This window comes from Lates calcarifer, linkage group LG5, assembly GCF_001640805.2.
Source record: "Lates calcarifer isolate ASB-BC8 linkage group LG5, TLL_Latcal_v3, whole genome shotgun sequence".
Lineage (NCBI taxonomy): Eukaryota > Metazoa > Chordata > Actinopteri > Centropomidae > Lates > Lates calcarifer.
In genome coordinates, this window is record NC_066837.1 from 9,876,297 (window position 1) to 9,901,021 (window position 24,725).

The following is a 24,725-nucleotide window of genomic DNA, read 5'->3' on the forward strand; positions in this document are numbered from 1 at the left end:
TTCATGATACCTTGTCATCACATAACATGAAAGCTGGTCACACCCAACAGCTCTCAGTCTGGACACAACACTTACTGCAGTTTCTAAGAAATGCAGCCACTTCACATAAATGGGTAGAGGGAGGGGTGAGCAGAGGTTGAAAGGTATAATTAAGCCTCCTAGTTATGCAGGATTTGTGGCTACAGAGACTAAAGTCTAACTGGAGTCTGACGCATGTGTTTGCTCTCTACACTCAAATATGAGGTGACAGAGCAGAACAGGCCCAGAGACCAACAAATTATTTCAAATACTGAGGAACAGGTATTCAAGTGGTAAATGAAAAGAATCAGGAGAAGTAGATTGGAAAAATAAAAATAATTTGTTTTAATCAGTCAAAAGAATTTTTCAAAGAATAACTATGTATAATTTTTTTAAACAATGGACTTGTACTTGCTGATTTAGGCAAATTACTATGAATATATTAAATGAATACATTAAATCAGTGTTAATCAAAATATGTAAAAGCTGAAAGTTACCCTAAAGGTTTTCAACCAAATGCATCTAAATATGGACACAGTATTATGTGAAGCTTAACACAACTGCAGCCCTTTCTTGTAAAAAGAAAAAACAGTTTCTTTATGCAGCAGTGTCTTTGAAGAAGTGCTGCCATTTCCCATAAATAGTGAGGAGGGGGGAGAGCATGGTTGCACTAAATAAAAGTGAAAGGACTATTTGAGGGTGTGGTTTGGTGCATATGGCCATGTTAAAAGGAGAGATGCAGCACACACACTAACACTTCAGCTCTTCACTCTTTACTTCAGCTGCAGTGTCTCCTCTGCACCCTTAAACAGCAAGTCTTACAACCCAAGCATGGCCAGCAACTACGGTAAGGAAAGTTACTTTATCCATGTTTTAAAGAGCATGTATTTTACAATGATCAAAGCAGAATGTAATTTTATAATGTAATGCTCTGCTGTAGGTTGTATAGATGATGTGCTTTTAAATTAAGCAGTAGTATCAGTTCAACCCTATCTCTGATGTATTGGGTGATAAGTGCCTGAGTGAATTAGTTAAATGGAAAGTCTGCAAAATCTGCCAAACCCCATTATGTACAATGTATGCACAACCTATTATACGTTCTTATGTTACTCATTCTCTTACACAGGATTTAGCATAGCAAACAATGAGGAGCTGAGGATAGTCATGGTGGGGAAGACTGGAATTGGGAAGAGTGCCACTGGAAACACTATTCTGGGCCGACAGTGTTTTGAATCAAAGTTCAGCCCTAACTCTATGACTATAGACTGTTCTAAGGGTAAAGCTACAGTAGGTGGACAACAGGTTGCTGTCATTGACACCCCAGGCCTGTTTGACACCAGGTTTGGCATGGATAAAACAGCTAAAGATATATGCCAGTGTATCTCTTATGCTGCTCCTGGACCCCATGTCTTCCTGGTTGTCATCAGACTGGGCAGGTACACTGATGAGGAAAAGCAGACGGTGCAAAGGATTCAAGAAATCTTTGGCCAGGCAGCAGACAGATACAGCATGGTTCTCTTTACTCATGGTGACCTGCTTGAAGACATCGCTATTGAAGAATTCTTGGATGGATGCCCAGACCTTCAAGAACTTGTGGGTAGATGTAACGGCCAGTACCATGTCTTCAATAATAAGATGAAGGATCACTCTCAGGTCAGTGAGCTGCTCCAGAAGATCAGAAACGTAGTCCAGAGGAATGGAGGAAGCCACTACACCAATGAGATGTTCCAAGAGGCCGAGAGAGCAATCGAAGAAGAGAAACAACGCATCCTGAAAGAGAAAGAAGAGCAAATACGAAAAGAAAAAGAGGAACTGGAGAGGAAACTTCAACAAAAATATGAAAATCAGATGAGGAAAATCAATGCACAGTTCCAGGCTGAGAGAGCGAGGGAGAGGAAAGAGAGAGAGGAGGAGAGGATGAGGGAGAGGCAGGAGATGAATGAGGAGAGAAGGAGGGAGAGGGAGGAGAGAGAAGCAGAGAGAAAGAGAGAGCGAGAGGAGAAAGAAAAGGAGATGACAAGCATGCTGAATACAATAAAGGAACAACATGACAGAGAACTGAGACAGGAAAGACAAAATTTGCAGTCCAGGCATGAAAATACAGCCAGAGAGGAAGCTGAGGATTTTAATCCATTGTTTCCTCTGGTAGTAGTTGGTGAAGCAGTAGTTGATGCTGGTAAAAAGATAGTTAGAGAAGTTAAACAATTGGGAAAAATAATTGGAAAATGGTTCAAATGAGTGTCCAAATCCAGGCATTTCAAACACAGAGGAGTCCTCCAGAAGCTCCCACAACATAAAAAACATTTTTTTTTTTCAAAAGTTTAATCCACTATAATCAATTTCTTTTTTTTCATTATCTAAGTGAAGGTTAGTAGGTAGGTTAGTAATGCTGTGTCACTCATGTCATTGTCTCACATTGCCATCTAGTGGTCAGTTTCAATATAGCATAACTCTAAGCTATGTTTTACATTAAATTACTTTTGCTGTATTTTGTTTTGTTATGTTTTAACATTTTTCTCTAATAACTACTGCATTGTTGTTTGTGGACTAATAGTCATCTGTGATTAAAAACAAATTATCATTGTCCTCTGATTTGTGACTGATTTTTTTTCTGACTGTTTTTTTTTTTTTTTTTTTTAATCTGTTGTCATTTCTTCTGTTTTGCTTCTGGTCAGACTAACTAATTGATGCTGCTAAATCAGGACAACAGTAACAACAACATGTGTAATGTTGTTACTTTTAATTTCTTGAAGACATTTCACCTCTCATCAGAAAGGGTTAACCTCTTCTAAAAGTTGGTTGGGAAGGCCCAAGTATTGGTGGGGTCACTTATATACAAATTCTTTCTAACCACAAATGTGGTTTTTTTTTAATCAGGAAAATGTTACTCCCAATCAACAGTGTACTCATGAAAGGGCAAAAGTTAGATTAGATTAATTTTTAAAACATAATTGTCACAGTGTAAAATATAATCAAAGCCAACATTATATAAAAATGACCCCTTGTCTGCAGAATCTTTGCCATTAATTAGAAGGATCCTAACCAGTTTACAGCGAAACAATGGCTTTCAGAACACCAAATTATTTCTATTTCTTCTGTTCCACTTAAAAATTCAACAGGTTGCCATTTGTGCTCTAATACTGCCATCTAGTGGGCAATTATAGGAGAACACACCACATAAAATAAATAAATACTGTATATCAACTATGATATTGTTTGTAAGTTACATTTTTCTCAATAAGCAGGCCTAACCAAACACCCACAAACAATGCAGATGTTAGTAATATCACAAATAAATATTATGAAATCAAGTTCAATAAATATTATTTCTAAACCTTAATTCTTAAAAGGTAGGTTGACCTTGTGATGATTGTAGGCCTCTGTTTGGATCCCCTCAGAAACTGATGAAATTGTAGTACCCGATTTTAAAACGCCACAGGACGTACAAATATACGCGGACTCCGAATTGGTCGTATTGGTCCAATAGTGTACCCATACAGGGATGAGCCGCTAGCGCCACGCGCGTGTCCGCCGAGACGGCACATGCCCGCGCGCACAAAGCATGCCTGAGCCTTCCCTCTGTTAGTAGAACGCGGTTTCATTTGTCAGCGCTTCACAAGGAGAGATGCCAGTGTTTCTGCTCAGAAGGAAATAACTATGTCACCACTGGTATTATGAATATAGCACTGCAAACTCCCAGTTCAAGTACACTGAGCGGTACGTATCTCCTCTGATTTCAATGACTAATTTGACTCGAGAGGCGAACGGCAGGAGGGTTGCTGCAGGATGCTGATTTAATGGGCGTATGTCTGTGTTTTGACTGATAAGATTTGATTTATTTTACAACGCGCCAACAGCCTGTTTTGCACTATTATGTAATCACACCTTCATTGCAGTGGCAAAAGGTGCGTTCAAGGGCTTTACTAGACAGGTAAATGTCTGTTTCCCTCATGTTGGTACAGAACGAGGGATACTTATTTATTGAAGGCAGGGGTGTTGCCTCTCTCTCTCACTTCACTCCAGATATGAGACGTTATCCTCGTATTATGGCAAATGGCATTTACTCTTTGTTTCTCAGCTGTAGTCAATGCAGACACTACTGTGTTTGATCCAACCTGTTAATTGTTGATTTCTGAGGCACTGTAAGATCTAAATGTAAATTTTTGAAACATAAATATTCTGTCAGGTATCTAGGTATCCATATGCAAAACCCATTATGAGAAAGAAAAGCTGTTCATCAAAAGACAACTAAAAGGGTTCAGAATATCTGATACTAAGAGACTTGTCTGGGCTAACAAAAGCCGAGGATCTCTTTCTTTTTTTTCCTGTCAGTCTTTGACAGTGATGATACACACACACACTCCTCCTGGGTGGATGCTGTGGCCATCCTTTATCTTTCCAAGAAATCTGTGTCTTCTATGTTTGTTGTCTTGACACGACCAATTGTGTAAAAGAGGAGAAAATGAATAAAAAATGACCAGATCAGAAAGACAGCGACATTGAAGCATATTGAAGCCTAATGGCTTTGGTGAGATTCACTGGTTCATTTATTTTTAAGGATCGCATGCAGGTGTCCTGTTTTCTCAGTGGTGGGTATCTATTTTTAGTTTATTTAACCTTTTTAATTTCAGATAGGTATCACTGAGAGCAATGCATCAGAGCTGTACAGTTTCATCTGCTTCACTGGAGCAATCTATGCAGTTTTTTTTAACTGGTCAGCATCTTTTGCTGTGCAGATATAACAGACTAGACAGCAGACTGTAGGACAGAGTCAAACATGAAGGCAGTGACATGTATGATCGATACGGTGTTGGTGTCCAGCTGGGTTATGTGATATCGATTTCAGCTGCAACATCTCTCATATGGCCCAAAATAGAAAAAAAAACACCCAAAACTTTAAATATATTATGCAACACAAAGCTAACTACCTAACTAGAGATCATCTTGCAACTGGCTCACATCAGCTACAACGCCTGTCAACACATTTCGACCCACGAGTACAAAGTATTCATTACTACATTATTACATCAGTACTCAGTACTCATGGGTTGGACCACACCCATCTTTGAAGTCGGCCTTTATTGTGATCTCAACTACACACCTGCAAAGTTTTGTGACTGTACTAGTAGTTCCCGCTACAGTAGATGTCTCCAGGACCACATTTTGCCATGATCACACACACACTGTTGTGGCTGCTAAACATATAACATGGTGCCGTCTCTCTCTGTCGTTGCCTCTCTCCTTACACAGGAGATCAGTGATGACATCACCCAGGTATTGTCTGACACCTCCCAATCCCTAACCGCATTACCATGGCAACAGGAAGAAAAGGTAAGTTTGACCAAAGTCCTTATCATGTCTCTGGTCTGACACAGAGGGTGTTCATATGTGCCTGTGTTTTTGAATGCTGCAGTTGACTGACAGGGGGCAGTGTCCCTCATGTTTTCAGCCTAGCTGGGGTACTTCAGACACTGCACCCAGGAATCCTAACAGGTCAGGGATAAACTGCAGCAATCTGTCAAATGCAAGTGGATCCTTTTATATGTATATTTTAGACATTGAAAATATATGTGCTGAAAAAATACATTACATAACTCAGTTTGTTCACAACCTGGTTCCTCTATTTGTTTCTCTTTGTCCTTACTTAAAACTTTATGTAAATTGTTTACTGCAATTAATTCAGTGTAAAAATCACACACCTGAAAAGGGTCAGATATCACAGAGGTTGAGTACTTTGTACTCAAAGCACTGTATCTGTATATGCAAGTAAGTAAAGCAACCAGGTGTTATGTGGCCCTATGGGGGCGCACAACACTCCACCATTGACCCAAGTCAACTGCAGAAAACACCTTAAGAACAGCCAAATCCACAGCACATACTTTAGCCTCTCTATACACTGTTAGCCTGGAATATGTTTCCACATAAACAGTTTAAGTAAATATTACTTAAAAATATTGAGTTGCATCACAGTCTTAGAATGTTGTACAATTATGAAGCGATCATTGTTTTCACTATTATCTTTGAGCTGAGTGGACTTAAATGCATCGATTCTAGCCTGGATCACACCCTTATCAGCACTGCAGCACTTGCCAGTATCTACAGTTGAAGTCATGTTTACATACACTTAGCTTCAAGTCATTAAAACTAATCTTTTAACCACTCCGCAGATTTCATGTTAGCAAACTATAGTTGATGCATTTTTCTGCATTCCTACTGAAACACTCATCAGTAGTTGGTTGTAGTAGACTAGTTACAATAGCACCAGCAGAAGTTGCTGTTTTTGCTTTACAACAACTTTGAGCATCTAGACATGTTGTATTTATCCATCGTATTTTCATTACATCTCCACACTTGTGTGCCCACCTCTTAGATGATTTAAAGCTTGTATTTTCTCTCTGTCACCAGGCTCCACGTCCAAAGTGGGTGGGGTGCATTTCCCTGATGATGACGACCCCCCTGGCTCTCCAACACGGAGAGACGACCAGTCAAATCTCTCCACTCTCATTGCTATCCCAGAGAAGGATGGTAGCTACTTGGTCAAGGTGTGTTGTGTGGGTGTAAACACTGAATCAAAGGGGCTGCTCTGTGGCCCATCATATGCATGCACTCGTTTGCACATGATCTAGTTGCACTTTCATGAGCCGTACATCTGATAGAAGTTTAGGGGTGTCACCAATATAATAAGATATACGGGTCTAGCCCAGATGTTGTCAAATGCAGGCACTGGGGATTCACTGTTAAGGGCACACACATTTTCATCAAAGGGCAAATATCTAACCGCAATGTTGATTGAACATTGTGAGTCATGTAATGTAAAAAAATATTGATAGTGCTATAAAAAAAGGCTCCACCCCCATCTGTTTTCCTCTCCCAGGCTGGTTTCTTGAAGAGCCACCACTGTTATGAGATTGTCTTCAGTGTTCCGGATGTGCCCACTCTGGGAAAAGAGCTCTCCTGTCTTCCTTCCTCTTCTCCGACTCGGAGGTCCCCCAGCCTTCGAGTCCATCGTATTAACTCCACACTGGAGGGTAAGTCCAGATGTCAGTGCTTCCACAGTTATCAGACACGTGTTTACAGTGTACAGTACCACGTGGGTGTGTGGGTTTGTAAGACTGTGTCAAGAACATCCTGCACCCTAAAGCAAGGAGCCTTTGGAGTTAATATAAAGAGCTGAATCCAGCCTGCTCTTGTAGCCATTGACTGGCTGTATGTTTATGATCATTGTCCTGCTGAATGATGAAATATACTGTCCCGACTCTTGATTTTGGCAAAACAACTGCTGGGGATGTTCATTTTTTTTACACTGACATATTGCGCAACCTCTTTTATTATTACTATATAGAAACAGACAAATCCTGTTTCTGCCTCTCTTTAGGAGTAAAGGTAACCTGTGAGTACAGGACTCACCAGGAGGGGGTGCTGCAGGAGGAGATCACTCTGGTGACGAGGGGGAGAAAAGACAGCAGTCTGAAGGTCAGACTCCAAGTCAGAGTCATTGGTAGGTGTTAGCAGACACACACAGTCTGTCACACAACACACTAAAACTGTCTCCACGTTCCGTTCTGATTTCCGATGTTCGATTTTGTTCATCTTTCCACTTTCATTTGACCCTCTTCAACCTGCTGATATGTGATCACAGACAAAAACGTTTTATTGACTATAGCATTAATGACAGCCAGACAGGATAAAGATTGAGTGATACTTAACAGCTCTGTACTCCACAACTGAAGGCTTTTGCTTTAGCACTCATGGCAATATTTACATTTTGATTATATTTTGTGTCAAAAAGCACCAGACTGTTGCAAATGAACCCTACAAACCTCTGTCCTCATGTGCATTGTCATTTTGTTTAATTATTCTACAATCTCTCCTGCAAATCAACAGGCGTGTTGGATACTGACACACACACAAAACACACACACCGAAAACACACAGTTTCATGAAGAAACATAGATTGATTTAAAACTTGTCTCTCTGCTAATGACTCCCTCAGGACCATTTGTTCCTGACAGTCCTCCGCCAGTGTCATTGAAAACATTGGACAGCTTCATCTTTTAAACAAGTCTGCCAAGTTTTGCTTTGAGCTCTGCATTTTTTATTAGAATACAGGAAGATAAATAGCTATGATAAGCTGTGTTAGAGGCTAGCCAAGCTCTATTTCATAGTGGTGTTCCCATAAAACAAAACAAAACAAGACAAAAAAAACATCTCAAACAGGCAGCACGATGGCCTACTAAACATGATATTGTGTTGTCAACAACAATGAAGTTCTGTTATTAGTGCTGGAATCTATGCTTCATTTAAAGGTTTCCTTGGGCAGCTCATGTAAACACATTACAGACCCAAAACCTGATTAAAAGCTGTATTTAGCATGGAATTGCGACAAAGCTATTCCCATGTTGCAATGCACAAAGCACAGCTACATAGTTATTAACAGTAGTAAAACAGCTCCAGGAAGTGTTTGGAAAAAAATATAATTCCCACCATGAGCAATCTCTAGGTGACAGTGGAGAGGAAAAAACATTAAAAAAAATAATCTCAGTCCAACTGGTCTATACAAATAAATTGACTTGACCTGACATCATGGTATTCCCACTTTATCTTTCTGCATCTGACTATCTCCTTCTCCTTATCCCTTTCTCTTCCTTTACCCAGACCCACATCATGGGACTCCCATGCTGCTGGATGGGGTAAGGTGCCTGGGCGCTCAGAGGGATGTCCACTCAAAGCACAGCAGTGATCGTAAGAGGATATGATCAAAAGACAGACACACAGATGTATATATCTACAAGGATATTATCCAATAATTGGGTCAGGGCTCAGAGTAGTAGTATAGAAACATCAAAATGTGCTGACTAGGAAATAATGGGTCTGTGTTGCTATGTTTTGCTATTGTAGTACCCTAAAATGTTGGAAAATAACAGGTCAAACAAATACTGTAATTGATATGAATATGATATGATATGAATAAAAATGCTGAGTTATGAAAATGAGGCTCGTCAGCGAAAAAAAAAAAGAGTTAAAGAGTTAAAGTTAAATATCACCAGCCTGCAGCTCTGGATGGGCTTTTGACAACTGTTATCCAATTTACATAGCCATGAAGCCTTTGCTGTTGGAGAGATATCGTAAACCAGCACTGAGCACCAGCCAACTTACAAAATATACTTGTACACACACACACACACACACACACACACACACACACACACACACACACACACACACACACACAGAAACAGAATTCTCAGATCCCTGTTCCTTATACTAATTCTCAGATCCCTGTTCCTTAACTATGTGCACCACCTATCATAAACAGCATTCATCAAAATACTGACCAGTAAATTGTTTGTGTACATCAACAGTAGAATTGCCTAAAGGTAATGGTGCAGTAATTAATGTTAACTGATCCCAACTATAGAATTTGCTAAAATCTATGAGATGTAGTTAGCAGGGTTTGTGCAGGATGACACGTTTACCACTGCTGCTGTGAGTTTCTCACAGCAGCCGCCAAATGTTTTACAGACTGCGCCTTACTGTCGTACCGATACAATTCTCATTGTACTATTGATAAATCTTGTAACAATTTAGCCAGGGCCACTTACTCAAGGGCACTTCGGCAGCATTTGCACTGTTTGCAATAAGAGTCACTTGTGACTGCTCAGTAGCTTTCCTAATTTCCTACTTCTCAGTAGCCATAAATGAAAAAGAGATCAAGAGGATTTTTTCCATATAACCACACTGTCTGGTGTATGTATTTTTAACTGTGGCTGGCAATTAAAACTGTATAATAGTATTAAGAAGCACGATACCATTCAAATATGTGTACTATACTAAAAAATATTTATCTGCCTTAAGCACCTGTTCTGTTGACATCAGCGAAGGCCTCAACAGTATGTTGAGCAGGGGTTGCTTAATATATTTCTAATGCTGTAACACAGCTCCCTATTTGCATGATTTGTATGCCATTTGTAACCAAATGAGCTGCCAAATAATTAAAACAGGTTAGGTGAATTATAGGCCTTAGAAAGAGGCCAACAGAAATGTGTCAAAGGTCAGTTTTTTTTTTTTTACTACACTCTATTTATTACATTGTGACTTCAGAAAAAGGAAGCTGCAGCAAAGAGTTTTACAATTATTTATCACAGGAATAGACCAAGTTTATTGTATATTGTTGGATTTGATCTGTTATGAAGAACACTATGATAACATGTATTCTTGGTAGATCATCAGCTCCATGCTAACATTTTAACATACGCTCTGTTGAGTAATCACATCCATGCTAGACCTTTAGCATACAGTAAATGAAGTAATTGTTTGAGAATCATCCTTAAAGTAATTCTTGAAAGAGAATTTTTCAATGACATGACTTGTGATTATTTAATGAGTGTAATTATGCTAATAAGACACAGACTGCTAACAATACCTTGGCTAGCTGTAAGCGGACGACTGTTAGCCGGCTCATCAGTGGTCAATTTTAAGTGACCAGTAGTTGATGGAGAACAAACAGTACTCTGGGTCTTATCTGCCAAACTTCAAACTATGATATGATGTGTTTAAAGACTTATCACCATAAAAACTCTCAATCGCAACCTCTAAGATTCAGATATGTGTAGCAATTTGTCCAGTCAAGTCTGCGAAGCTAACATCAGTGTTAGCTCAAGCAGCCAAAGGGCAGAGCTGGACTACAGGTGTGACTTAATAGTAGTTGTACATTAAGTTATTATCACAAGTGTACAACCAATTATCCTTTATTAACAAACATAGCACTGTCTTTGAACATTTATATTTGAAAAAATGTTGCATTAGCATTACTACTACATTAGAGATATACTTTTCTTCAATACTGTGCAGACCACTGATGAGCATGGAGTTTCTATTGACAGTAATTGCATTTTAAATCACCATGAAATCACTTCAGTAGTTTAGTTGACTAAGCTTCATAGAACAGTAACACCCTCTCATGCCAGTGGTCTATTACTCAACATGAATGTTTACTTTAAGTGCTGGAGTGGAGCTATAATGTCTGTGATCTACCCACACATCAATGACCAAATATGAGGATTCTTAATACATTTTCAGAATATGTTTTCTGTTCATTTAAGCATTGTTGATTGTGCCTGCAGTGTGTGTACATATTGTGGTGCCATCATACAGTATGTGTCCCTTTGCACTAGTCCATCAGGACTTTACCATTTGTCTGTTTACCTGTAAATAAAGTATCCTCTCAACATGTATTCTGTACACAGTCATGCACTTTTCTGAATTTTTATTTCTTAGGAGCCTCTTATCATTTCTGATCCTGTGAACTCACAATGTTTTGGATATAGAAAAAAAATCAATGTACATTTAGTATTTAAAATTTAAGGCTAGATTTTAAAGACTAACTTTTGAAAATATTTTGGATTACAGCAGATTTATGTGGAATAAGTTAACATGGCTTTAGTAAAATGGAACCAGTCAATATAGTGCAGGTCTGACTTAACTGTTCAAAGGAAAAGCCTCAACAGAAAAAGGAGAAGGTGCGCCTCACTCTTCCTATGTGTGTATCTTGTGTCACGTGGCCTACGTCATGATGACACGATGTAGGCCTACATTACATATGTCAAAGCCTTTATGTATTAAAACTGATATATTGGTGACAAACTAAATTGGTGCTTAAACACAAAAACCTGCTACTTATTAGGAACAATTTTATTTACACTCTGTTCAAGAAACATTTTTTAATTTTATATATATATATAAATTATTTTATATATATATATATATTATATATATATATATATATATATATTCATTGAGACAACTAAAAGGAGAATGAATATTCATTAATCTAGTCTAATCTAATCGCCTGATACTGTTAGCATGCTAATGTGCTCAATGTTACATGCTAAACAGCGCATTAAGAGGACAATCAGACATGTTAATCATTCACTAAGAGAGCGGAATACAGCAAGACAAGTTAAACTTGCTGCCAATTTGCCCCACTAAATATTAGATATGTTGAGACATTAGAGCAGAAATATTGGCTATCGCCGACATCAGTCTAAAAATGTTCACATTGGTCCATTAAACAGGGACGTCATTGACACCCATACCTTAAGTTAACCAATGCCACGAGGGAATGAGCTATGATCTGGTCCAAATCTGGTGCAGGTGTTCCCAGTGTTCCCGGTGCATCTCAGTGTTTTCCTTAAAATGTTGGCTCGTTTCATTCTGTCATTGCCACAGGGCAAATGATTAGCGGAGCTTCATTTCTTCCTGATTTATTGGTACAGGGGCTGAAGAATGGATGGATGGTGTCAGGGAAAACTATCTGTGAATGTAAAGATGAGCACTCTGGCCTCCACATTGTAGAAGGACACCAGCCCCTTATCACAGTCCACATAAATTCCAATCCGTGAGGGTCTGAGGTTGACCGTCAGGCTGGTTGCAGGTTCTGTTCGGAAGGCGTAATCTGTCCGATCCCGCAGGCTGAGGAACCAATAACCATGGGCAGGGCTTACTGTAATTTTGCCCTTCCGATTTACAGAGTGGCTTGCCACTCCCAGGTCCCAGTCTGTCTTTCCTCCCACCTCCACCTGAAAGAGGGCAAGGTGCTACAGTTTATTGCAATGAATGCAGACTTCCCCTTATTAGGTGAAGTCATTCTGGTATGCACCGTGGATGGAATTTCCTCCCTCTGACCGAAGCTACAATAATAAGAGTTTCCAGTCTCTTCGCAAATTTAAGTCTGTTCCTCTCATTGTTCAGTATTTCAGGCATAAAATCAACACTTTAACCACCTAAAATACAAATTATATGCCTCTGCAAAGAGCACTAGAAGTCAAATCCATTGTTTATCCATTCATTAACTGCTATATACTCGCTTTTCCTTGAAGGTCAAAGGGAGCTAGAGTCAGTCCCAGTTAACACTGGTTGAGAGGTGGGGTATAACCTGGACAGACTGTCAGTCTATCACAGGGCTGACACATAGAGACGAACAATTTATGCCTAGTAGTCAAAAGATAAAGTGAAGTGAGTAAAACAACAGTTGTCTCATAATGAGCAACCCTGTCACCTAAAAATTACTTTTCTATACAACTAAACTAACTAACTACAAATATGTTTTATAGGAAACATAATTATGACTAGATTACGTTTTCTGTTGTGAGGATATGTTGTTAATATACCTGTTCTTACAGCAGTTTGTGAAATAGTCACGACATGTCCCCTTGTGATTTTATGTACAAGAACATTAATTTAATTTTTATTTGTGGCAGCCAGCACGACTTGCAGTTCATCACATAGTAATGTCATTTAATGTATTGATTTATTTAACCTACATGGACAGGAACTGTCATGTTTCATGGCAGTAAGATATCGACTTGTAGTGACTGCAGCAATATTACTCTTATTTATGGTTATGTTTAGGCACACATAGCACTTGCTTAAGCTAAGTGAAAGATCATGGTCTGGTTTAATACAAAAAAAGTTCACAGTGACTTCAGGCACAACATGTTGATATAAATTTAACCAAAACCACCATCTGTCCCTAACTTTTACCAAAGAGCTTTTGTTGTATAAACCACAGATAAACCAGTCTCTGCTGAAACACCACCTCCTCCATGTATCTACATTCTTGTATTTCTCTGCTTTGACAGCAGATGGCGCATGCCATTACTGAAAACTGCAAAGTCAGGGTACAGGATTTTCAGTACTGTGACATCTCTTGAGTTTTTGTAATGTCCCTGTCAATGTCCCTGTGAATCATCCTGGCCCCGACTACAGGATTACAAACTCAGCAAATGTTACATAAGATGGTAACAAAAATGCTGAAGTAAGTATTTCCTAAATATTTTAGTATGATTTTTTAAAAAGTTTTTTAAAGTCTTAAATTATATTGTGAAAGTTTATACTTTTCTTGAGAATAAAGAATCACGGCTTCACATCACCCACCTACCTCCCAGTAATGTCGTCCTGAGCTGAAGCCCTGGTGGGCCAGCACACACACTACCCGGTCAAAGCGCTCTGGACTGTCAGGCAGAAGCTGATGACGGTCACCACATAGCACCTGTTTCCCATCTGCTGAGATGATGAGGCGTGGATGGGCTGTGTTGGAGTCTAAAGTGATGTTGTCTTACAGATTGAGAGAGAGTGACGGTTGGAACCAATCAATATAAGACTTGATGAAAATTAAGTGAAAATGACAACAAACTAATGAGGCAGAAATGTTATTTAACCCCTTACCTGCATATTCCTGAACCCTCCTGATCTCTGTAGAGAAAAGAATATATATTTACATTATTGAATCAAATTTAATGTGAATGCTGAGTCAGCATTGATCTCCTGTTTTTCTTAAGTACTTTTTTTTCAGGCATTAACGTAGTCCTGCATACTTGCAGCTACAGAAACCATGCAACTATCAAAATGTTCAGCTTTTTCAGGACATTTGTGCTTCTATTAAACTTTTTCTTTTATATTAACTATACTATTCAGCTTTTTTTTGCAAAACTTTTGCCATTCAAATGAATGGTGGGATCTTTCAAATCCCCTAAAACATCCTCCTCTTCTAACTTCAACTACTTTGGCATACCTTCAATTAGAGACTTCATTTCAGCTTTAAACAGGTCCAAAGAATCAGCTATTAAATCTGTGAACAGTTTTTTGATATGTTGCACACTTTTTGCATATTCACAGTTTAAGTTTATATTTCCCACATCTTATTTATACAAATTATTTATACAATACCTTTTGAGACTGCGCAGTAATTTTTCACTTTGTCTACACAAATGACACATGTATGTCTTCAGTAAAGTCTCTTGATGTTCACAGTGAAACGACTTCAGCGATAGGAGTTATGTTTTTTTGATTCAGTTCCAGACGTGGACTGAGCCAAATCTGTGAGTCTCACTCAGACCAAGCTTACTGCAGCTGCCTATACACAGCTGATGGACATTAGGTCTTTAATACCTGTGGCAGCTGTGGCTCAGGGGGAGGTAGAGTGGGTCGCCTACTTATCAGAAGGTCAGTGATTTGATCCCCAGTTCCTCCATTCTGCCTCCTTTATGTGTAGAACAAGTGTGCGTGAATGAGTGAATGTGACCTAAAGTGTAAAGTGCTGTGAGTGGTTGATATTTCTAGAAAAGGATTATATAAGTGCTGTCCATCTACACTGCCTGTGCTGTTTATATACACACACAGATGAGTCATAGACATTAACAAATGGGTCACTCTGATTGGTGGATTACCCTTATGTAGAGATCACTGATTGGTAGACTACCTCTAAGAAGTGTTTGACACTTTGTACCTCTTTCTTACCATTTTAACTGTTAAGACGTTCAGACCGTATTTTATTTCTACTTTCAGCTTTGGCAATGTTTTGATTTACTTTCAGGTTTTTCAACTACATGTTTCTGCTCTCAGCTTGTTGTTGGTGCCTTTTCTTTCCATTCAAAGTGTTAGAAGTCAAACCTACAGCTGCTGATTTTACCTTTACAACATTTTAAGCTGTTTCTACCTCAACTTGTTTCTACTCTTTTCAGCATTGCCCCAGTGATTTCTTCAGCTTTCAGCATTCAGACTACATTTTCTTCAGGAAATGCTTTTTCTAGTTATTTTATATGTTCATACATTGTTGTTATTTGTTCACTGAATTGAACAGGATGAGGAAATCTTGAAATAATCAACATTTTGTACTGTTAGCTAATCAAACACGTACTTGGATTGGGTCTGGGTACAGGTTGGTCCACTGAAGATCGCTGGCCTGTTAATGAGAAAAAAGAACAGATAAGATTTATTTTATACCATCTTGTACACATCAGCCATTATTAGTGAACATCTGATAATCAGAGCTCTGTCATCAGAAAGACGAGACATACTAGAGTCTTGTATGGGATATTTTTTGTCCTTATAACAAAACAAAAATGAAGATATTTCCACAGTATAGTTGTCCCATATGTAACGCTTTCACAGAACATTTCAGAATCCATATTTTGTGTTGGGGAAGTCTATACTGGAGCTTTAGTTGCTGTTTTAGATCTTAGATTGTAGAATGTCTCCATTAAATTCAGCATCTTTATTTGACTATCCAGCTTCACTCTAGGTCTAAATGAAGACTTACAGACTTCTGGCAGTTTACGCATCTCTTCCTGAAAGCGCTCCATCATTGGATTGACAGTGCTGAGAATCACCCCTGAGGTCAGCTCAGAGGACACAGAGACATTGGACCAGTTTTTAGCCTGTGGAGGGGTGGACAGGGCAGGGAACGTCTGCAGAGAGAGGAAAAAAAAAAAGTGTCTTAAACAAGCTTAAAGAAACACATTAGCTTGTAGAGATTGCTTCTTGGAGAGACGGGCGGCAAAGCAGTGTAGCAGTAGTAGTATGATGAAATTACAAGACTCAATACTGACACTAATGATAACCAGTGTTTGCTTTCTACAGTCATGTGGCTCCCAACTCTCGGGCCACAAAACTACAACATGATTTGGATAATAATAATAGTAATCATAATAATCATCATTCACTGAGCTACTTCAGAGGCATGTTAGATACAGAGTATATTAAACAAATGTTTGACTTTTATTGTTTTGACCAGGGAGTCATAAGCTTAGCTGATCGGCAACAATGTAGTCAGTATAAAAAAGGGAGTAAACCATGGTCTAAATGAATCTTGTAAACACAAGACAGGAGACTGCATGAATCTTTAGTGAGCAGACTGAGGAATTAGCTGTGCATGAAAACATGCCTCACAAGTGTGTGATTCCCATTATACTATGGATCTATTTCGTGTTTTACAAGGCAAAACCTATCAGTGGTGAGGACGATCTTATCCTGGGACCAATAATCTCAGTATGTTTCTTTATTCCAAAATATTGTTGTATATGTTGAAAAAGAAGGGTTGTCTCATAATCAGGGCTGTCTTACGTTCTGGCCAGTACGGTAAGAAAGGAGGTGCTATTCGGAGGGTAAGAGAAAACTGGAAAAAACTGGAACTGAAATTAATTAGTGGGATTTAATTGCTGGATGCATAAGCAATACAGCCTTGCATATTTATCACTTTGGATTAACTATTTACCCACTCATTCATCCCTACCTTTAGAAAGTCTATGTAGTCTTCAGACACAGCCAGCTGACTCAGTGCTGTACTCCTCTTTTTTAGCTCAGCTATCTCCTCCCCCAGCTCTCTCAGCAGGCTCTGAGCTCTGTGCTCAGCCGCTCGATGAGTCATCTCTATCACCTGGGATGAACAGGAAAAATGTATGTCGCACAGCTTAGATAATATCCTCAAAATGTAGGACTTTCATTACAATGAAAACTTGTGTTTTTGTTACTAAATTCCCTCCATCTGTCCTGTGTCAGTGTTAGTTACCTCTAACATTTCAGCTTGGCAACGTTCGACACAGGAGATCAGTTTGGAAAAAGCACAAACAACCCCATCTGTGTCTCTCTCAGCAGCAGCCTGAATAAAAGACAAACAGCAATAGATGTGTGTTTAAAGGGTGTTTAAAGACACCTACAGGAAAACTATCAAGTTGGCTAGTCTTATGCTCTAATGAGCAAACTGTCTTGCAGGCTGGACAATATTTTACTGGCCAAGTTTGGAACAGATCACCAATGAAATCAAGTGCTTGGTCTTAAGAGACAAGTGATCTGTTATCAGAGGGCCTGCAATTAAGCAGCACATTAAGCAACATAAAAACCACGTCTATTTATTTTTAATGCATATATGTATACAGATACAAAAAGTTGTTTGTTGTCTCTCATTGGCTAGTAGCAGTCAGTAATCATACCACAGTACTAGATGTATTCAAGATCCTACAGGATACCAGGTAGTAGATGTTAAGCAAGACTGTCCTGATCAGTCTGATCAGACTACACCTGTACACTTCTCTGATGTGAGCGTAATCTTCTCTCACATTCTCAGGATGTCAAGAGACATTTGAGGACAAGCAGTCTATTTCAGAACAATCTAAAATAATCCAACATGGTACAAGACTGAAAACTCACCTGTATCTCTTTTAAGGAGTTCTGTATTTCCTCCACTTTCCTCTCTCTCTCGAGGATGGAGATCCTTCAGCTCCACCTCTGCAATTCCCAGCTGAGACTGGAGAAGATGGAAAACACACAACTTTGCTTAGGTTTAACTTTACTGTGTCTATAACTTACACCCACTAAAATCCAACCCTGAAACCTGCCACACAGTCAGGTTTATGTACAGTATATGCTAATACGTGTGTGGGATTACACAGTGACATGGTTTTGGACTGCACATTTTGCCGTGCATGAGCATGAACACAAACAGCTCAAATGTAACATTCTCTTTAATATAACCTCAGTGAAACAAATCTGGCTTCCAACAATGTGAAATCACCATTTTTGATCCAACTAACTGTTACACACACACACACACACACACACACACACACACACACACACACACACAAATACCTTCTTGAGGTACCACTCCCTCTTGGCAGGGATGACGTTGTGTCCTCTGTGCTGTTCTGTCTCCACACAGACGCTGCACACACAGGTGTTGTCAGTTCGACAGAAGAATTCCAGACCTCTCAGGTGGACGGGGCACAGAGACAGGCTGGGGGAAGATTCACTTGGACCGCTCAGAGTATACCTGTTGTAACATTAAAACGAGGTTAGGTCAGGACTCATTGGAGTTCAAATGCAACAGTGCTTCAGCCATGCACATTAACGACAGCTGTTATGTTTGCTGCTCTAAATACATGGTTAATATTTGCTGTTCACCAGGGAACAGCAAATACATTCAAGCATATTTTTTATGGGAACACACACTCACTATACTGTGGCCACTATGGCCTTTTGAAGTTTTTATGGTTAATGAGACAGGACATGGTTGCCTGTTCACAGACCTGAAAGATGCAGAACTGCATTAGCATTTATACAGAGTTGTGTTTTCTGATGACCTGACAATCTCCAACCCCAGCAAAGAGATGAAATAAAGAAGGTGTAATAAATGTACTAAATAATTTTGAATGAGAGGGAGAACAAAGAGCAGAGGGCAGAACAAGAGTGAGGGAAACCACTTGATGGATACTTTATGATTCTACCCACTGGGTTTAAAGCTATGTTTTACATATTTGGCCTTCAAATGTCTTAAAATGCAGACAAGTAGATCAGGTAAATTAGGTAACTGCAATTAAATTTTCTCTAAAACATTCTGACTGACCTTTAAAGGCCCTGTCTGTCGAGTATGAACATTTCTAACTTTTGCTCCTAGTGGTGGTATCAAAAATAACAAAAACAACATTTAAACCAACAATAACATAAAAAATGATGGTTCCCTTTTTAAAAAAAAATGTGTAGATCATTTATAGAGTTATTGTAGCACATTTACTCAGCCCCATTTCTTAGATTTTTAGCAAAACGTTATCCTTTTTTTGTGTGGGATCAAAGACATAGTTGAACCAAACCCATTGTAATGTAGTCTGGGGAGTGTAGTTTGGTACCTGCGGGGAGGTGAATAGGGTGGAGGTAGGTCCTGGTGAGCGCCACTGGGATGGGGAGACGAGGCATGAGGCATCCCAGAAGCTTGGAGCTGCTGAAAACGGGTCATCATCTCGGCAAAAATGCTCCCCGGCATCTCCCCTGGCCTCGGAGGTGGAGACAGGGCTGAGTGAGGATGATGGTGAGGATGTGAGTTGGATTCCTCTACTCCTCCTCCACCTCTCCCATCCATTGGCACTCCAGCGGTGGCAATCTGCTTGAACTGTTCTGTGATTTCCTTAAGGGTTCGGTTGATATGGAGCTCTGGTCGCTTGCGGAAGGATTCCTTACAGAGGGGACACTGGTAGGACTTTGCGGTCCCTCCCCCTCCGTCCCAGTAGGAGGAGATGCAGGCCTGGCAGAAGCTGTGGCCGCATGGTGTTGAAACCGGGTTGTTGAACACCTCCAGACAGATGGAGCAGGTGAACTGGTCTTCAGACAGAAAGGCTGTAGGCAGTGCCATGGCCATCCAGTGTTAAACTGTATGAGAGATAGTGTTACCATTAGAAAGATGGAAATAAGTCAGGATATATAAATCCATAATGACAGACATACTGTATACTTGGTGCCCGATCCTTTGTGCAGTCTGCTGATGTTGGAGCTTTGCTCATGAAAGGTATGAATCCATCTCAAACCTGCTGCATCAAATATTAAAATGTTCCTTACTTGCAGACACTGTAGGCAACAATCAGGTTCCTCGGAGGAAGTGAAATTATAATTTACACTTCATTTATCCATATCACTGCCTCCTCCCTGATACTATGGAAGTGAATGGAATTTAGATTGTGAAGCTCAAGGCAATGAAAAAAGTACATCTCTCAGCAACAGAAATGACCCTCATTTCCCTTGATAATGTACAGACTTTGGGTTTGTGTAGTTATTATTATTGTGGCTAATTGTTTAATGCCTAATTGGCACTCTTACCCAGTTTGTAATTGTAGGAATAGTGCCACAATCAGTATCTCCAGTTCATAACTCTACCTGATGCAGATGCTAAAGCTCTGAGTTAAATAATCATATACAGTCAATCAATCATTATTACCAGAGGATAAAGAGTATAATTGAGGTATTATTACTGAAGTCAATTAGTACAAAAAAAACATTACTCATGGGTTTCACTTTCTATGTAAGTGCACATGTAGAAACATGTAGTGACAAGAATTCCTTTAACTGGAAGGTTTAGAAATATTACACACTTTAGATCTGCTAAAAATTCTTGTTTTCTAAATATGAAACATTACAGTAATACTCCTCATGTAGAACTGAATTGTATCGTATGTAGAGGGACAACAGGGGCAGAGTCTCCCCTTCTGATTTTGAAAGGTAAAAGCAAAATGTTGCTCTACCAAAGCCACAGAGAATACTTGATGATAATTGGCTGTAGGGTGTATATTTTTCTCAGATCCTGAAGGATCAGCAGGTTTAGATAATACAGCTGGATAGATGTTTGTCTGTCTCCTTCATTGTCTGCTGTATGTTTATGGGCAGCACACACACACACACACACACACACACACACACACACACGTTTGTACTGCTACTCACAAAGACCATATGTTATTTGTCCCATAACTTTAACTCTAAAACTGATCTCGACAATTACTTAAAGCTAATCCTAATTCAGAATTTAATCCAGTCATTATAGATGTGAAGAATGGAAAATAGTTCACATGCTAAGAGACATTTTCCTCAGCTTTCTTTTCCTGAGGATCTAATAATGTCCACATGTCCAAATTCAACCACAGAGCTGTAGTACAGGTACAGCCAGTTTGCCCATTGTTAAGCTGTTAGGCATGCGGTAAACAACCCCAGCATAGTGATCATAGCTGGAATAGAGAGGAAATGACACAGCGTTGATTGTGTGTTCCTCTTATGTTATACAGTATGGAGGTGCACTGGGCTCAATGAGTTTTCAGACCCCTTCATTTTATTGAGTTGTAGATTTAATTTTGAATTGATCAAATTGCTGTTTAAGTCATTTTCGCTAAAACTAATTCAGTCTAATCCTGTAAATCCTCATTCATCGAAGGTTATAATGTTCAGATTTTTCCCTCACTCATTTTTTCAGACTCTGTAAATTCATTGACTCATGTAAAAAAACAAACAAACAAACAAACAAAGTTAGGGTAGCCTTAAGGTAGCCTAACCTTTCAATCATCACTCATAGATTTGTTGAGCTCACCAAGCCAGTATGTCTGGTGTTGCACTGTTTAACGGCTGTTTCCGCTGGCTGGAGAAACTGTCGAACCAATCAGAGTTTAGGATCAGGAATGTCATGCTAGCTAGATAACTACTTAGCTATGTTCATTAAAAAACTACAATAGTAAATTGTTGAATGATACCAGTGTAGCTGTGCAAATTGTTAGAAGTCAACCTGCAGATGTAACATCTCTAAAAAGGATATATTTCTTTGCTAAATATAAAAAAAATGTTAACTGCTCCTAGGAACCACTACCACGGGCTAACATGTCATCTGAAATAATGGAGGGAAACATCACACAGTACTGGTCAGTTAGAGAAAAAAAACAAAAACAAAACTAAAAACCTCTCCAATGAATTGAGTGAAACAAAATGGAAATTTTGTCCGATCAGGTCTGGTCAGACAAGCTATTTAAATGTTATTCAATTGATATGATAATGTTGTACATTCATTAAGCAACAATCAAACAAGAAATTTACTTGCTTCCTTGTCTTACCCAGAGATGAGAACATAGATAACAACTTCCTTAGCCTAGCTTAGCAGAAAGACCAAATGCAGGGAGAACCTGCTATAGCTTACACAATGACTATACAGCTGGCATATTTTATTTCTATTTATTTATTTTTATTTTTAACACAAACTTAAAATGCTACCTGCTCGGAAAGGAGAGATTAGAAGTGTTAGGTGCTGCTCCAGCAACTGTCAAATCAAAGACACATATTTAAACTGTTTCTCTTTGTTGTCATGTCCCAGGTGTGGTGTGGAGTTATACAACACAGCTCTACATCACCCGTCAACACTACCATTCAATAAGTAGTTATATGTTGGGAAATCCGTCATGAGTTGAGTTCTGCACGGTGAAACTGTAAAGCTACTATGTAAACAAGTGCCTAATGCTATTGACAGAGACCGCAGTGCACAGTGCCTATCCCATGTATTATCTGCCATTCTTTGTCATTGCATTTCACATTACATTCATTCATTACATTTAGAACACACTTTTGTCTAAAGCAAGTGTATTCAACCTTCTTAGAAACACGAAACACTTTCACTCAAACCTATCTCCACTTATCCATCAACAGTGATTAAATGGCTTGTCACAGTCTTTAGCACACTATTCACAATCACATGATTCTGATGATAAAACTGTGAGCTAACACTGACAAATGGTGCTCAGGTGGACCCTGAGCAAATTCTATGGTCAACCTGAACCTTTTAACACCTGTATGTAATCACAAGAACATGTTGTACATGAACTTTTCTCATGGTAATGATGGCACATTAAGCAACAGCACTTAAATATAGTTTACAATTGTCTGTTATCACAAACTAAGTACCGTAATTTCCGGACTATAAGCCACTACTTTTTTCACGCGCTTTGAACCTTGCGGCTTAAACAATGATGCGGCTTATTTATAGATTTTTACGGGCTGACGAACTTCATGCCGGCAAAACATTTAGGCCTCGTCACATCAGACCAATGAAATTACCGAACAGGTCACAGTGGACCAATGAAACTGAATCGAACGCACTCACACTAAATTCTTCAGAACAGTCATTTTGTGCTTCAATGCACACACCCTCATCATGGAAAACACACGAAGAAATGCATATGATGCAGCTTTTAAGTTAAAGGCAATCGATCTGGCTGTCGAAAAAGGAAATAACGAAATAGAGCTGCTGTAAGGTTTGGCATCAATGAATCGATGGTGAGACGTGTAAATATCTATGACAAGTGCGTATATATATATATATATATATATATATATATATATATATATATATATATATATATATATATACTTTTTATATAAACTTTTTTTTCTTTTTAAATTTAAGTGGGTGCGGCTTATATTCAGGTGCGCTCAATAGTCCGGAAATTACGGTATGTGAGATAACAGAAAATCACACAGAAAAGCCTTTTGTTGGTTGAAAATGCATAGTAGGCTGTTGTTTAGTCCATTAGCATCCACCAGATACTGTTCAGTCTCTAATAACGAGAACTTCATAATATGGCAAAAGACAACACATGAAACACACAGATTCCAAATGAATGAAACAAGATTCCAGTGTGTTTCTATCATAGTTAAACACGTCTTACCTGTTCTGAACCTGAGGTGAGAGGAGATTATTTCTCAAGCATATGTCCAGGACGTCCTCAGTGCTGCCACTCTCCCTCTCAGCCGCCTTTTCTCCTCCTGTTAACCCCTCTGTCTGCTTCTCAGTTGTTGCATTCCTCTCCTTTCTTCCTTATGTCATTGTTCTGTTGATCCCTCCCTCCTAACCCCCCACCCACAAAGTTTATCCAATCCAACCTGCTCGACAGGTGCAACTGTGCAGGTATGCCTTTTTTAAAAAAAAAAAAAAAAACTCTCTTTCACTCTCTCCCTCCCTCTCTCTCTCTGTCCCTGCTCCCCCAGCACACTGACACAAGGAAAAATGACTTAATTCATATGTAAAAATTTACATATGAAATAATACAATTCAACAATGAATTTTTTGGTAAAAAAAAGATAGTAATAACATGATACTAAATAATTCTAATTAATAGGATTTTAAAAAGGCTTTTTCAAGTTTTACTTGCAGTATTCCATTCGTCTTTTTGCTCAGACATTCACAGTTTTATCCTCACTCTCCACAGTGAAAGTACATGCACATGTCTTTACTTATTTTGCCTAAGGAGAGCTTCTCAGCACTGCCTGTCTGACAGTGTGTAAAGCCAGGAAGACACTGTATGGATTCAGCCTGATCTTAGCTGGTTGCCCCCGACTTAATTTTGGAATAACTCTGAATTTCTTTGAGCTCAGTCATTGTTTGAAATGCAATTTGGGGGTGGGGGGGGTCACAATGCCTGACTAATCACCTTAACAGTCAATGATATGGGTCCTGATCTAATGAATTTCTAGCTGGTCAGAAATTTTGGTCGGCTGTCTGCAGTTTTAGGCATTTCTCAGTCAGATTTCCCACATGGCTGCTGTCAAAAGATCTATAATAAACTGTAGGGAGCTTG

At 39.1% G+C, this 24,725-nt stretch overlaps 2 protein-coding genes and 1 pseudogene across 2 annotated transcripts; 2 read left to right on the forward strand and 1 right to left on the reverse strand.

Moving 5' to 3' along the window:
• Positions 1–707: 707 nt before the first annotated feature.
• On the forward strand, positions 708–3,228 carry LOC108887364 (GTPase IMAP family member 9-like). The gene is made up of 2 exons (XM_018682757.2): positions 708–865; positions 1,145–3,228. Exons 1-2 carry the CDS (start codon positions 850–852, stop codon positions 2,254–2,256), a joined length of 1,128 nt encoding a protein of 375 aa, XP_018538273.1. The 5' UTR covers positions 708–849; the 3' UTR covers positions 2,257–3,228.
• A 148-nt stretch (positions 3,229–3,376) lies between these two features.
• On the forward strand, positions 3,377–11,252 carry LOC108887365 (UPF0687 protein C20orf27 homolog). Its single transcript, XM_018682758.2, has 6 exons — positions 3,377–3,735; positions 5,269–5,349; positions 6,424–6,560; positions 6,893–7,046; positions 7,394–7,516; positions 8,674–11,252. The coding sequence occupies exons 2-6, from the start codon at positions 5,331–5,333 to the stop codon at positions 8,772–8,774; spliced, it is 534 nt and encodes a 177-aa protein (XP_018538274.1). The 5' UTR covers positions 3,377–3,735; positions 5,269–5,330; the 3' UTR covers positions 8,775–11,252.
• Positions 11,253–11,267: 15 nt separating this feature from the next.
• Positions 11,268–24,058, reverse strand: LOC108887366 (E3 ubiquitin-protein ligase TRIM39-like; annotated as a pseudogene).
• Positions 24,059–24,725: the final 667 nt, after the last annotated feature.